This window comes from Neoarius graeffei, chromosome 22 (assembly GCF_027579695.1).
Source record: "Neoarius graeffei isolate fNeoGra1 chromosome 22, fNeoGra1.pri, whole genome shotgun sequence".
Taxonomy (NCBI): Eukaryota; Metazoa; Chordata; class Actinopteri; order Siluriformes; family Ariidae; genus Neoarius; species Neoarius graeffei.
In genome coordinates this window covers 47,131,701-47,148,091 of record NC_083590.1, presented here as the reverse complement: position 1 = coordinate 47,148,091, position 16,391 = coordinate 47,131,701, and the positions used below count along the sequence as shown (strand labels likewise).

The window sequence follows — 16,391 nt, the reverse complement described above, 5'->3', positions numbered from 1 at the left end:
TTACAGAAATATTGTATGTGTTGCCTTCAATAATGTCCTTAGGGGCCTACTGAATTATAACCGCAGAAGCAGTGCTAGTCAGATGTTTGTTAGTAATGGCATTAAGTCTTATCAGGAATTACTGAGAACTGTTATCTATAGTCTTAAAAAACGGCTTGAATATTCTGAGAACTTTTTTATTCATAGCATCATTCATTCTCATATTTGTCGTGAGTCAAAATTAGTCACAAAATGGAAAAACCTGTTGTATGCTGGTCATCATATGTCTTATCTATTCTGCTGTGATTTTTATACTTTTTTTTTTATTACAGATGCTAGTCAATGGCCTACCATGGTGCAATTCATGTGTTCTGTTTTTATTTCTATTTTACAGATTTATATATTTTTTATGCAATTTTACATTTTATAATATTATGACTGTACATTGTCTGCATGTCTGAGATAAATAAAATAAAAGTTTGTACTAACAAATAGGGTGGAAAAAAAAGAAGAATTGCATAATAAAACTAGGAATTATGTCAGTGGTTGTTGGTATTGGATGGGCTGGTTTGAGTATTTCAGAAACTGCTGATCTCCTGGGATTTTCATGGACAGCAGTCTCTAGAGTTTATGGAGAATGGTGTGAAAAACAAAAAACATCCTAGGTAAGGCGGGTCCTTCAGGCTGAAATGCCTTGTTGATTAGAGAGATCAGAGGAGAATAACCAGACTGGTTTGAGCTTACAGGAAGTCTATAGTAACTCTAGTGACGAAAAGTACTCTTTATAAGCATTGTGAGCAGAAAAGCATCAGATAACATTAAATCTTGAGGTGGATGGGCTACAACAGCAGATTACCACATATGGTTCCACTCTTGTCAGCCAAGAACAAGAATATGAGGCTATCATGGGCATAGACTCACCCAAACTGGAAAGCTGAAGACTGGAAAAAGACCAGGTGATTTTTTTTTTTTTAATGGTCAACTGTCCAGTTTGGGAGAGTCTGTGACCATGATAGTCTCATTCTTGTTCTTGGCTGACAGGAGTGGAAAGCAAAGCAAAGAACTTAACCTATAAACAAAAGTGTTCAAATATAATGACCACTAGCAAGAGGGTAATTAGATTGGCCTGTAATCTTAATATATCATGGAACAGATAGAGACCTATAGTTGCACTTGCTGTCCATTTCAGGTTTGCTGAACCTAACCTGTATATTTCAGTGTTATGGGTTCAATATTCCTGCTAGATTACACAAATGTGTTAACTTATTGTGTTAACAGTATTGATGGTTTATTAGTTTAATGTTTGATAATATGTAATACCATAGGTAATCTTGGTTACTAACAACTTAACATTCACCTTACCTATTAATAGACATACTTTATATTAATCTGTTAAAATACTGAACAAAGACTAATGTCAACTTTCGCTCACTAAAGTTTACAGTGGAACTCAATTGCTCAACTGCTTATTGCGCAAAAACATTAGCCATTCCCTCAGACATGTACTGTCCTCTCACTTTGGCTCTTGAAATGCAGCTCCACTGCCATCCACTGTCACTGTGCATTTCTTAGACTGTGAGATCGGCCCCTCCCAGTCTTCAGCTAGAACTCTAGCATAAACCCGAGACAGGTTTTGGTTAAAGCGCAGCTTCATGTCCAGTCCCATACAGAAGTACAAAAGTGGGTTAACACAGCTGTTGAAGTAGGCTATGCCCTTAGCTATGGGCAGGCCCACTTTCACTGCCTGGCTCTTGCTGTCCACCATCTTGGCCAAAAGGAGGCAGTGGTAAGGCGCCCAGCACAGGAAGAAGGCACAAACTAAACAAACAAGAATTCGAAGGGGTCGTGATTTGTGTAGGATGCGTGTTCGCCGTATCCCTAAACCAGCTAATAGATAGCAGGTTAGGATGATGAGGAAGGGCAACAAAAATCCACACAAGAAGCGAATGCTGTACAAGGCTAGTTCAGCTCTGTTTTCTCCTTCAGGTGATTTAGGCACCTGTGGAATTAAATAAAAGGGGAGGGGGGGAACAGATTAATCTATATTTAAACCAACAAATGGGTGGACATTTTAATGACTTATCCTTCTAATACTGAACTGTTATATCCCACAGAACAAGTGTAAAAAAAACTATAGTTGAAAACAAGCATTCTCCCCTCTGAATATACTGTCTGCTTGTCAGTAAATAATAAAACAAGACAGGATTTTTTTTTTTGTTTCGTTTTTTACCTGCACGGAACACTTGCTCAAGTTGTTCTTGCCTATATGTATTTTCCGGTACACAAAATACGGAACACTGAAGATCACTGCCACAGTCCAAACCCCAACACTGATGAGTCTAGCTGCATGTAGAGTTCGTCGCTGCCTGATGAACACCGGTCTCCAAACACAAAGTGCCCGATCCAGACTAATGACAGCAAGGATGAATACACTGCAGAACATATTGGTATACTTGAAGAATCCATTGAACTTGCAGAGAAAGATCCCAAAGGGCCAATAATCATAGAAGAGTTTCTTAATCAAAGAAATAAATCGAGTGAGGCAAAAAATTAAGTCTGCCACAGCCAAGTTGACCAGCCACACATAGGTAACATTAGCTTTGAGACGGAATCCAGACATCCAGATGACCACAGCATTTCCAGTGGTGCCCAAAAGGACAGTGATTGTGTAAAAGACAATAGTGATGTTTTCCATAATAGCATCAATGTCCACTGTGGTTTTATCATTTGTGCTGGAGACGTCAGGATCAGTAAGGAGGATAAAAGTGTTGTTAAAGGCCATTCTGCTGCAAAAAAAGAATATTACATGCCACATCACTATTATGATAATTATTAAATATCACTATTATAGTGATAATCATAAGCATTAAAACTGTTTTTCCTGAAATTCATTTTGCCCATTTCCTTAAAAATCATCTCTATTTACTTCCTGCTTGTGAATATTCAGTTAGGACTAGTTAGGTATTGTATGTCATTTAAGCATGCAATACCTAACTAGTAAATTGCATCTATACAGTGGTGGTTGAAAATTTGTGAACCCTTTAGAATTTTCTATATTTCTGCATAAATATGACCTAAAACATCATCAGATTTCTACACAAGTCCTAAAAGTAGATAAAGAGCACCCAGTTAAAGGTCCCATGGGATGAAATTTTCACTTTCTGAGGTTTTTTAACATTAAAATGAGTTCCTCTGACCTTCTTAAGTCACCCCAGTGGCTAGAAATTTCATAATGTGTAAACCAAACTATGCCCAACATTTGAGAATGGCGCGTCAAAACGGCGCGTTGATAAACTCTTCCCTTGCCTACGTCAGCAAGGGAGATGATCCCCACGCCCCCCCCTCTGGATTCCCACCCACTGTATGGATTGCCTGCCCAGCTCAAAAGTTGCCACCAAACATGGAAGTTGCGCTGTACATGGATGTGACAACACAGAAAGGAGTCTGTTTTCACTGCCGACGGGAGAGCCCCTGAAGACGCAGTGGCTTAATTTTATTTACTCCAATAATACGCCGTCGAGTCTACCTAAGACGGTGTATGTTTGTCGGAAGCATTTTCCTGAGGAATGTTTCCACAACTTGGGACAGTACAGGGCAGGTTTTGCACATCAACTGTCACTGAAGCCTGGGTCCGTACCAAGCATCCCTGCCGCATCAGCCACAAACACCGAACAAGTAAGTGTATAACTTAAGTCGTTTTGCCGTGTTTTAAAATCGGTGCCACGTTAGCCTTGCAATGGCTACATTAGCTGTGCAGCTAACCGCTTCCTGCAGTTAGCCAGGTACTCTGCGCTACAAAACCAAAAAGCATGCAGCATGCTCTGTTAAACTGAGTTTAGTCTGGAAATTGACTGTAACTTATGAGCTTATGTTTTGCCGTGTTTTAAAATCGGTGCCACGTTAGCCTTGCAATGGCTACATTAGCTGTGCAGCTAACCGCTTCCTGCAGTTAGCCAGGTACTCTGCGCTACAAAACCAAAAAGCATGCAGCATGCTCTGTTATAATAGCCAATCAAAACAGTTTTTACAAAGACACCCACATTCTTTTTTTTTTAAGTCACTCGTTCATTTTATTTGTTTGTTTGTTCAGTAAAAACCCAAACATTTGTTGAATTTATTTTATTTCCTCGCACCTTAATGACATCAGCGCGCGGTATTTTTCCCTTCGCGGTTTGTTCCTTCTCTCTCGCCATAGTAAGACACCCACATCCGCTTGTTCTGACCCACTGGAGGTAGCGTCACAGTGCTGTTAGCCAATCAGAGGTAACACGTTTACATGTCATGAATATTAATGATAAGACCCGCCCCCACCCTCTACCCTTCCCTGCTTCCTGCTTCTCATTAGCAAAACGACGCACTGGGAAAAGCGCTGAAATGGGGCTTTCTCCCAGGAGGCTATATCTACGTGCCGAGGGTTCATTTCGAGAAAGGCTGCGGATATAACATCCGGAAACCTCCACGAGCCCGTTTAAAGCATCAACAAACCACCATGCCATGGAACCTTTAAACAAATGAGACAAAAATATTATACTTGGTAATTTATTTATTGTGGAAAATGATCCAATATTACAGATCTGTGAGTGGCAAAAGTATGTGAACTTTGCTTTCAGTATCTGTTGTGACCCCCCCTTGTGCAGCATTAACTACAACTGAACGTTTCCAGTAACTGTTGATCAGTCCTGCACACCGGCTTGGAGGAATTTTAGCCCATTCCTCCATATAGAACAGCTTCAACTCTGGGATGTTGGTGGGTTTCCTCACATGAACTGCTTGCTTCAGGTCCTTCCACAACATTTTGATTGGATTAAGGTCAGGACTTTGACTTGGCCATTCCAAAACATTAACTGTATTCTTCTTTAACCATTCTTTGGTAGAATGACTTGTGTGCTTAGGATCGTTGTCTTGCTGCATGACCCACCTTCTCTTGAGATTCAGTTGATGGACAGAAGTCCTGATATCTTCCTTTAGAATTCACTGGTATAATTCAGAATTCATTGTTCCATCAAAAGCCATCCTGACCCAGATGCAGCAAAACAGGCCCAAACCATGATACTACCAACACCATGTTTCACAGATGGGATAAGGTTCTTATGCTGGAATGCAGTGTTTTTCTTTCTCCAAACATAACTGTGGCAGTGGGGGCATGGCCAAGCAGCAGTCTGTGAATGGAGGGCGGGGTCGGAAGGTAAGTGGCTAAGTCATTACACCTGGTGTCAATTTGTGTGTGTGTGTGTGTGTGTGTGTGTTGCAGGGATGGAGTATAAAAGGAGGGGAGAGCAGAGAAGAATCTCTCTCCCGACCAGAACACATGTGTGTTGTGCGTGTGACTGAGGAAAAGCTGAAAAGCTAATGAAAGAAGCGAAATAGTGTCTGCGTGAACACAACCTCTTGCCTGCCGTGCCTCTGTGCCCCACCCACATCAGGGATTACGACAGTGGTGCCGAAACCTGAGACACAGAAGAGAACCACCCCATGGAGTCCTCCCCACTCGAAGAGCTCATCCTTGCCCTCGCTACCACCCAGCAGAACCAGCATCAAGCGCTGATCACCCTCTGTAAGGAGCAGCAGCAGCGCTTCGAAGCCTTGATGCTGGCCCAGCAGGAAGATCGCCAGGTGTTCCGGCACCTGCTCGCGTCAGCCGGGCCGTCAGCCACCACTGCCGCCACCCTCACGAAGATGGGACCGCAGGATGATCCGGAAGCGTTCCTCGCTCTCTTTGAGCAAGCAGCCAAGGTGTGGGGTTGGCCGCTGGAGCAGCGCACGGTGCGCCTCCTCCCGCTCCTGACTGGCGAGGCGCAGCTCACAGCGCAGCAGCTCCCTCCTGACAGCCAGCTGGTCTATGCTGGTCTAAAGAAAGCCATCCTGCAGCGGCTCAGCCGCTCCCCGGAGCAACATCGTCAGTGCTTCCGGACGCTGGCACTGGAGGAGGTCGGCCGGCCATTTGCATTTGGCCAGCAACTCCAGGACGCCTGCCAGTGGTGGCTGAGGGTGGATGACCGCGGCGCCAATGAGATCATCGATCTGGTGGCACTGGAGCAGTTTATCTCTCAACTTCTGGAAGGAATGGTGGAATGGGTCCAGTGTCACCGCCCGGCGTCGCTGGAATGAGCCATCGAGCTGGCGGAGGACCATCTGGAGGCAGCTCTGATGGCAGGCAGATGAGGTGTCTCCCCTCGCTTCTCTTCCCTCTCTTTCTCCTGTCTCTTGTCCCCCTCTCCCTCCCGTTCCCCTGCCACAAAGGCGGCGGCTGGCTCCTCCCCAGCCGGCCCGTCGCATCCGTGGTGTCCTCCCATCTCCCTCTTCTGTGTCTGTGTTGTCTCCCCCTCAGGTGAGTGACACCCATAACACCAGTGCAGAGGGAAAGCCTGGGCCGGTGTGCTGGTGCGGCAGGGATTCGGAGCGTCTCCAGCATCAGAGCTCCGCAAGGGAGGTGGGTGCTGTCATCCAGATCCCTGACATGCCAGAAACCGCCCCCGATCGGGCCGGAACGTATCGCATACCAGTGAGTATTCAAGGGGATACATATCACGCTTTGGTGGATTCTGGTTGTAATCAGACCTCAATTCACCAAGGCCTGGTGCAAGGTGAGGCATTGGGGGGAGCACAAGTGGTGAAGGTGTTGTGTGTGCATGGGGATGTTCACCATTACCCGCTAGTGTGTGTCCATATTCTATTCCAGGGCCAAAAGCATAGAATAAAGGCGGTGGTTAGTCCTCACCTTACCCACTCGTTGATTTTGGGTACTAATTGGCCTGGATTTAAAGAACTAATGGAGTATTTAACACATAGTGGGTCCTGCCCTAGTAGGTCACGGGAAGATCCCAGTGTGGCATTGGCTGGAGAAGCTGTCGCAGAGCTGTCTACATCAATACTGCGTCAGAGTGAGGAGCAACCCGCTCCTCCTCCCTCTCTCGGGGAGTCCCTTGGGGATTTCCCATTAGAGCAGTCGCGGGACAAGACTCTGCGGCATGCGTTTGACCAAGTGAGAGTAATGGATGGTCAAACTCTTCAGCCAAGCGTGGCACCGACCTTCCCCTATTTTGCCATTATTAGAGATAGATTGTACTGAGTGACGCAGGACACTCAAACTAAGGAACAAGTAACCCAGTTGGTAATCCCAAAGAGCCGTAGGGAACTCGTATTCCATGTGGCTCACTTTAATCCCATGGCTGGACACTTGGGGGAAGACGAAACACTAGCCTGAATAATGGCCCGGCTCTATTGGCCAGGGATTCATGGGGATGTCTGTCGGTGGTGTGCGGCGTGCTGTGAATGCCAATTAGTCAATCCTGCGGCCACTCCAAAAGTGCCGTTGCGCCCTCTTCCTCTAATCGAGACCCCATTTGAGCGAATTGGGATGGATCTCGTCGGGCCATTAGATCAGTCAGGACGGGGATATCGCTTTATTTTAGTTCTAGTGGACTATGCAACATGATATCCGGAAGCAGTGCCTCTCCGCAATATCTCAGCATGCAGTATTGCAAAGGCACTCTTCCGCTTTATCTCCTGGGTCGAGATTCCGAAAGAAATCCTGACAGACCAAGGCACCTCGTTTATGTCACACACACTGCACGAGCTATATGGGTTACTGGGGATTAAATCCATCCGCACTACTGTCTATCACTCACAAATGGATGGCTTAGTAGAGTGATTTAACCAGACACTCAAAAACATAATCCGGAAATTCGTAAGTGAAGACGCGCGTAATTGGGATAAGTGGCTCGAGCCCCTGTTATTCGCAGTACGAGAGGTCCCACAAGCCTCCACAGGGTTTTCTCCCTTTGAATTATGATATGGGCATAAGCCGTGTGGCATTCTGGATGTGCTGCGGGAAAATTGTGAGAAGGGACCTTCACTGAGTAAAAATGAAATCCAGTATGTTCTTGACCTGTGTGCAAAACTCCACACCCTCACGCACCTAACCCAGGAGAATTTACGGCAGGCACAAGAACGTCAAAGCCGGCTGTATGACAGGGGCACGCGCCTTAGAGAGTTCACGCCAGGAGACAAAGTACTTGTATTATTGCCGACGTCAAGTTCTAAATTAGTCGCCAAGGGGCAAGGGCCCTTCGAAGTCACACAGCAAGTCGGGGACGTCGACTATGAGGTGAAGCGAATGGATAGGGGTGGGGCACTGCAAGTCTACCACCTCAACCTTTTAAAACGCTGGAATGAGGGGGTCCCCGTGGTGTTGGCGTTGGTAGTCCCCGAGAAGGCGGAGCTGGGGCCGGAGGTAAAAAAGAGAACATCTTGGACCACTCCGGTCCCTTGTGGAGACCACCTCTCGCCAACCCAACTCATGGAGGTAGCCAAGTTGCAGAAGGAATTTTCCGACGTGTTCTCGCCCCTTCCGGGTCATACCCACCTCATAGAACACCACATCGAAACGCCCCCAGGGGTGGTAGTGCATAGCCGCCCTTACCACTTGCCCGAACACAAGAAAAAGGTGGTTCGGGACGAACTCAAGGCCATGCTCGAAATGGGCATAATCGAGGAGTCCCACAGTGACTGGAGCAGCCCAGTGGTCCTGGTTCCCAAGACCGATGGGTCGGTCCGGTTCTCTGTGGACTATAGAAAGGTCAATGCAGTGTCTAAATTTGACGCGTACCCAATGCCTCGCATTGATGAGTTGCTTGATCGGTTAGGCACTGCTCACTCTTATTCGACACTGGATCTAACAAAGGGATATTGGCAGATCCCCTTGACTCCTCTATCCCGAGAGAAAACAGCCTTTTCCACACCGTTTGGTTTACGTCAATTTGTCATGCTCCCTTTTGGGTTATTTGGGGTGCCCGCTATGTTCCAGCGGCTTATGGACAGGGTCCTCTGCCCTCATGCTGCCTATGCGGCCGCCTATCTAGATGACATAATAATCTACAGTCATGATTGGCCGCGACACTTGGAACACCTAAGGGCCGTTCTAAAGTCGCTGAGGCGAGCAGGCCTCACAGCATACATGTCTCAACCCCTTTGGGCATCCACCTGCAGTATCAGAGGAAGAAATCCATAAAATCAACATAAAATCCTTATAGCCTTCGAATCGCACCAAACTTTTATTTTGATGTACATTTGTACAATACACATTTACTGCTATCCTATTGTTCATAGGGTAGGCTGCTCCCACTCCAAAGAAAAATACTTTTTACAGACTCAGGGAAAACACTCAAACTCCAGTGTCTGTGCACTGTCAGTCAAAGTGTAGGCTGCTCCCATTTCAATGGGGTACTTTTCACAGAGACCATTTTTGTCCACAGTCAACTTTTCATATAGCCAGAGAAAGCACTCAAACTTCACCATTTTTGTCCACAGTCAGTCATATTTACATATGATCTTGATTATAAATCACTGGCAGCCTTCTTTGCCAGCTGTTACTGCCTTTCTGTGGGAGTGATGTCACAACAGAAGTCTGTGTTCAGTTTGCGTTGCAGTAGTGCAGTAAGGATGCCTGTGCCCAGGTTTTTTTTGCAGTCAGTGTGGATTTTCCTGACCTGTGAGAATAAACCTCTCACAGTCAGCATTGCTGCGAGGTAGACACAGCAATGCCTCCATAGTTTTTCTCAGGTTTGGAAATCTCTCCTGTCCGCATCTGCGCATGACCGGAACGAGCGAAGTCTCACAGTCGCGATACTGCACGAGGCTTGAGGAATAAACATCCAGTTTCACATAGTCTGGGTTATCTGCCCCTGCATACACACTATTCTTTGTCTATAAATCGAGCTTTTGTATGTTTTTGCAACGATCAGCTGACGATGTTCAAGTAAGATACACAAAATAAATTTAGGTCAGAAAATACTGAAAATCCGTAATACTTTGTTTATACGCCCGTACGTCCTTGAAATGAGCTAAAATCCGTATAATTTCCGGACAATCCGTATAGGTTGACATGTATGTCACAGCTAACCCGAAAAAGTGTGCGATTGGGTGGGTGGAAGTATGGGGGTTCCACTTGGGTCATGGGCAGGTGTGTCCCCAAATTAACAAGACTGCAGCGATTGTGGCCTGCCCGAGGCCCAAGACCAAAAAGGAGGTGAGGCGGTTCTTGGGGCTGGCTGGCTATTATTGTAGGTTTCTGCCTAACTATTCGGACGTCACCAGCCCGCTAACCGACCTCACTAAAAAGGGGGCTCCAGATCCGGTCCATTGGATGGAGCAGTGCCAACAGGCGTTCTCTGAGGTAAAAGCTGCACTGTGTGGGGGCCAATTTTACACTCCCCTGACTCCTCTCTCCCCTTTATTTTGCAGACTGATGCATCGGACAGGGGGATGGGGGCCATTTTGTCCCAGGAGGTGGAGGGTGAGGAGCGCGTGGTGCTGTACATCAGCCGAAAGCTGTTGATGCGTGAAAGCAAGTACAGCTCAATTGAAAAGGAGTGTCTTGCCATCAAGTGGGCAGTCCTCACTCCCCGATACTACCAGCTGGGGCACCCTTTCACTCTCTGTTCGGACCACGCGCCCCTCCAGTGGCTCCACCGCATGAAGGATGCCAATGCGCAGATCACCCGTTGGTATCTCGCTCTCCAGCTATTTAAGTTCAAGGTGATCCACAGGCCAGGGGCACAGATGGTGGTGGCGGACTTCCTATCCTGTCAGGGGGGGAGTCAGCTTCAGGCCGGATGGCTCCCCGGCCTGAGTCGGGTGGTGGGGGTATGTGGCAGCGGGGGCGTGGCCAAGCAGCAGTCTGTGAATGGAGGGCGGGGTCGGGGAAGGTAAGTGGCTAAGTCATTACACCTGGTGTCAATTTGTGTGTGTGTGTGTGTGTGTGTGTGTGTGTGTGTGTGCGTGTGTGTGTGTGTGTGTGTTGCAGGGATAGAGTATAAAAGGAGGGGGAGAGCAGAGAAGAATCTCTCTCCCAACCAGAACATGTGTGTGTTGTGCATGTGACTGAGGAAAAGCTGAAAAGCTAATGAAAGAAGCAAAATAAAGTGTCTGTGTGAACACAAACTCTCGCCTGCCGTGCTTCTGTGCCCCACCCACATCAGGGATTACTACAATAACGCTTCTCATTTTAACCAAAAAGTTCTATTTTGGTCTCATCCATCCACAAAACATTTTTCCAATAGCCTTCTGGCTTGTCCACGTGATCTTTAGCAAACTGCAGATGAGCAGCAATGTTCCTTTTGGAGAGCAGTGGCTTTCTCCTTGCAACCCTACCATGCACACCATTGTTGTTCAGTGTTTTCCTGATGGTGGACTCGTGATCATTAGCCAATGTGAGAGAGGCCTTCAGTTGCTTAGAAGTTACCCTGGGGTCCTTTGTGACTTCACTGACTATTACACACCTTGCTCTTGGAGTGATCTTTGTTGGTTGACCACTCCTGGGGAGGGTAACAATGGTCTTGAATTTCCTCCATTTTTACACAATCTGTCTGACTGGGGATTGGTGGAGTCCACACTATTTAGAGATGGTTTTGTAACCTTTTCCAGCCTGATGAGCATCAACAACACTTTTTCTGAGGTCCACAGAAATCTCCTTTGTTTGTGCCATGATACACTTCCACAAACGTGTTCCGAAGATCAGACTTTGATAGATCCCTGTTCTTTCAATAAAACAGGGTGCCCATTCACACCTGATTGTCATCCCACTGATTGAAAACACCTGACTCTAATTTCACCTTCAAATGAACTGCTAATCCTAGGGGTTCACATACTTTTGCCACTCACATATATGTAATATTGGATCATTTTTCTCAATAAATAAATGACTAAGTATAATATTTTTTCTCATTTGTTTAACTGGGTTCTCTTTATCTACTTTTAGGACTTGTATGAAAATCTGATGATGTTTTAGGTCATATTTATCAGGGATGAGAGTGCATGTTGAGAAAAAAAATCTGAAAAGTAGCGGGGGCGGCCCGCAGGTCCCCAGTGGGGTCCAGGGGCAATGTCTCGGTGAGGGACCAGGGGGCGAAGCTGATGGATTTTGGCGATTTAAACACCCAAAACCCATTAATTTTAGCAATGAAATATAGGTATTTTTCTCGAAATTGATATCCCAGTTCAACATGCCATCAACTAAAACTTTTGTATCATGACAAGTGTTCTTTCTTAAATATCATATCCCACCTTGTTTGACTTTTTCATCATGTTCAGTGCAACCTTTTAGGTTTTGGAACAATAGACCCATAAATCAGGGATGAGAATGAAAAATATTTTAAAAGTCTGAAAAAACTGGGGCGGGGCCTGGGGGGCAGGGCCCATGGGGCTAATGATTTTTGGCTATTTTTTTTTTTTACCCCAAAACCATTAATTTTATCAGCAAAAATTTGCAATTTATTTGGAAATAAATTCCCCTTCTTGGTGGACTCCCAGGTGAAAATGATTAATATGGTACAAGAGACTTGTTTTTAATCAATTCACATTTGATGATTTCAAAAAATCAATGCACCTTTTAATATAAACGAGCTCTACAGTATTATATTTCTGCATTTTAGCTATTCATGTCTTTGAATACTCTAATCCTTTAAAATGAAGTGCAAACCAGAAAAAAGTTCTATCATATAATTCTCTTAAGCTTTCTTCTGATGTTATCATGGTAGCAGGAGGTCTTGCATATTAAGCAGGCAACATTCAACATCACTTATCACTTCCCTTTCAACTGCTGTGTGAACTAACTAGGTTTTATCTGGACAGGATGTTGTGTAATGTAATACAGATACAGGGCCGGTTCTGCCCTAATCTGGACCCGGGTGCAACATCGCGCAACCCCCCCCCCCCCCCCCCCCCAAAAAAAAAAAAAAAAAACACACACACACCAGTCTAAATCAGGACAACCATCACATAACTGTAACTATAAACATTTTACATCAACTATTTTAACTAAATGGGCTATAATAAATAAGCCTGCAGCCATGGCGGGCTGTCTTAAAAAGTAACCATTCAATGACACAACTGACAGCTTGCGCAGCCACGGCGGGCTGCCTTAAAAAGTAACCATCCCTGTGTCCTCGATTTCTTCTGTTCGTCTACTAAACCAAGAAGTATATACTCGTTTTGCATTTTCTGCCTCCTTTTTTGTATTTTCGACCCTGCGTTTATTTGCTTTCCTTTTCTGAAAACTCGATTTGTGTCCAGACATTTTGTTCTGCTACAAACAAACTACCTCGTCAGGTCTCGTCTCTCGAGCCCATGATGATTCCCGTAGGAAGGGCAACAATTGATACATTTTTACAAACAACCAATAAACAGCCAATAGGGAGGTTGCAACATTCAGGCTCTCCTTTGCTCAGAGACACTCAGTAATGCACTTATTCAGGAACAGAGAGAACTCTTTATTTTTTATTTTATCTTATTTTTTGGGGCCCCTCTCCACACCAGTCCCGGGTGCAAATGCTACCGTTGCTACCCCTCCAGAACCGGCCCTGTACAGATACCATATGGTCAATTTGAAGATCGAGATGGTGATTTTGAATTAAAGAACAGGCATGTACAATGGGCATTACATATTGGAATTTTTTTTTAAATCAAAAACTATAAGTTCATCTCGGCCTAAGGTTTGGGCAGACGCTCCCGCGCGGCACATGGCAGCAATTCCGTCCCCTTATGAAATGAGCAATAAGTAGGAGACTTATACATGCTATCATACTTAAAATTTCATCAGAAATATAGATATGATACTATGATTCTTCCCAACATGCTACATTAGATAAGCTAACCCCATTTATAAAAGATACACACTTGTATATGACATGTAATTGATATATATTTTTTGGGCCGCGTGCTCTCTCTCTGCCATGCCGATCCTGTAGGCTGCACTGACTCAATACAACTGAAAACTCAGGTCCTCGAGAAAAGAGATAAAAGCCCGCCCACACTGAAAGCTGATTGGCTTATTTTGCTGAGTAACCCAATCAAGATGCTCTTTGTCTGGCATGCGCTACATGAACAGGCACACAGGCAGTGTTGCCAGATTGGGTGGTTTTAAGTGCATTTTGAACATATTTTGGGCTGGAAAACGTCAGCAGTATCTGCCAACACTGCACACAGTCTCCCTCGCGCACCCCCTCGCGCGCACACATTCTAAGGGCCTCTGCATGCTCTTGCGACAAGGCTTTCGCAGATAGCTTTTCGCAGACAGTTGTAATTTATCGTTGAGCGGGGAGTAATAGGCATGCGCGATGTTATTCACCGCCACAACGCAAGGGGGCGCGAAGTCGCAAAATCACTAGGAGTAGTTGGTGGGTGTGGTTAGTGGAGTGTTTATCCTCCGGTTACTTATAATGACTAGAACTGGAGTCGTATAGATGTACGTACTTCCTCGATCAACCGCTCTTCGTGCTGCTCCATCTTCGCTCGTGTTTTTAAAAATGGTGGTCGTGAAAACAAACCAAACCGGGAAAGTAGGGAAGCGGAAGTGTGTGTACAGCGGATGTAGAGTGGACCAATCAGAGCCCTCTTGTCTGCGACGCTGTCTGCGGTGGTCACAATTTTTGGGAGGTACGCGCAGAGCGTCTGCGAAGGGAGGGGGGCTTCGTAGACGCCATCTGCGAGGATTGGGTTGCCAGCATAAATTGGCCTTCAGATGCGTGATGCAGACCTTAATGTTGCGCACGCACGCTCTTGCTCGCTTCTATCAATATGCAGGAGACTCCCGGAACTTCCGGGAGACTTGGGATGTCTGCATTATAAGATGACCACAGATCGTTAATCATACCCCCCCCCAAAAAAAAAAAATCTCAACGGATTTACATTGATCTCAAAAACGATCATTTTGGTCTGAAAAAGTCGGAAATCCGCCAATCGGCGGAAAATTCTCATCCCTGATTTATGCAGAAATATAGACAATTGCATTTCTTGTTTTTTTTTCCTCTTTCACAACACGATTCTGCTTCTTCAGTGTCTGTTTCTCAGGAAACGTTTGAAGAAAAAAAAACCACATCTTAATAATAATAATAATAATAATAATAATAATAATAATAATAATAATAATAATATTTTAAGATCTAACCTTTTTTACATTATGATATGCCTAACAAAATACAGAACTAAAAAAAATAGGCCTTTTTTAGCAACATGATGCAAATAGCTCTGTTATATTTTAGCTGAAAACTGTATTCCAACCTGACAAATTTCTTCACATGGATAATAGTTAGTGATCTCCATTAAGAGTTTATCTGTAGCATTATATTTGGAAATATATGGATTTCTGCATCTAATGTCTCCTGGAATGCACTGAGACCATCTCAGCCATAATGAAGTTAAAAACATAAACAAAATGAAGAACAATCAAATATGCAAACTTATAATTAGCTTGACCTGTGCTCTTATGATATATGACTAAGTCCTATAATTGTAACAGGCATCTATAGTTGCACTTGCTGTCCATTTCAGGTTTGCAGAACCTAACCTGTATGTTTCACAGCCATATGGGTTCAATACTCTTACTAGATGACAAATTGTTTTGGAGAATGTAATTATTTTTACTTTAACTCCTTGTCCCAGTAATGTAAGGGAAAGGAAGCCTATTTATCATTGGTTTGTTTTACTGCCTTAGGGCCTAGATGACAGGACTTAATTCAACACTGATTAATTTTTAAGAAGAAATTCTTTTAAACATATCTAAACATATAAACATTATCCAAAACACATGCATCATGACGAATCCACAACAACAACGGGGTGGCTCAAACTTCAAGCTTGTTCTCCAAAATATTTCTCTCTCAATAATACCGGTATATATAATTTTATTCCCTGGTAATTGAGTATTGCAGCAACAAAGTGGTCTTGGAACTTTAGAAAGCAGTGTTTCATCTCTTACAGCCTCAGATTTAAGTTATTTAAATTAAACACACATATGCATTCAAGTCTCTTTTATATATACACGTGAAAAGTAAGGACACAACCTATGATTTATCGATGCATGAACTAATACTGATTAGAATATTATATCCAAGCAAATATTAACATCAGGTTCTTACCTGGAAGTTTTGTAGGTGTGTTTTGAAGTCAGTGGGTTTTTTTTCTGTATCTAAACAAAATCTAACATTACAAAGATTAATGAAATGTTATAGCTATTTTTTTTCAAAAGCCCTTTTGTCAAGACTCAGGTCTTATATACTCAGGTCGATGCCTTGCTTACACTTTTTCTCACATCCTCTTCTCGTTCTTGTCTTCCTTTAATCAGCTAGATCACTGAAATAAGACAGAAAAATGGGTAGTGATGCACTGTTTAGCTCCTCCTTCCTACACAGTATCCAATTATATGCTAGTATCTATTCAATAATCAACTCTTAGAAACGTACTTTTGTGGAACTGTTATCTAGTCAAGGAGTACGCTCATTTTCATCAGTATTTTCACTCATGATAGACTTATGTCTCACCTGCTACTACTATCATTACTATTTATAATAATAATAATAATAATAATAATAATAATAATAATAATAATTTAAGGTGGAGATCTCACGGCTTTGGGG

General features: G+C 44.2%; 1 protein-coding gene across 2 annotated transcripts; it reads right to left on the bottom strand.

The window, feature by feature from the left end:
• Positions 1 to 243: 243 nt before the first annotated feature.
• LOC132870441 (fMet-Leu-Phe receptor-like) lies at positions 244 to 16,078 on the bottom strand. Of its 2 annotated transcripts, none has more exons than XM_060904082.1 (3): positions 15,894 to 16,078; positions 2,210 to 2,765; positions 244 to 1,978 (listed from the first exon to the last, which is right to left on the bottom strand). In XM_060904082.1, exons 2-3 carry the CDS (start codon positions 2,759 to 2,761, stop codon positions 1,493 to 1,495), a joined length of 1,038 nt encoding a protein of 345 aa, XP_060760065.1. In that variant the 5' UTR covers positions 2,762 to 2,765; positions 15,894 to 16,078; the 3' UTR covers positions 244 to 1,492. The 2 variants fall into 2 exon arrangements, with proteins under 2 accessions (XP_060760065.1, XP_060760066.1); XM_060904083.1 differs by having other exon boundaries at positions 2,210 to 2,762.
• Between the last annotated feature and the right edge of the window lie 313 nt (positions 16,079 to 16,391).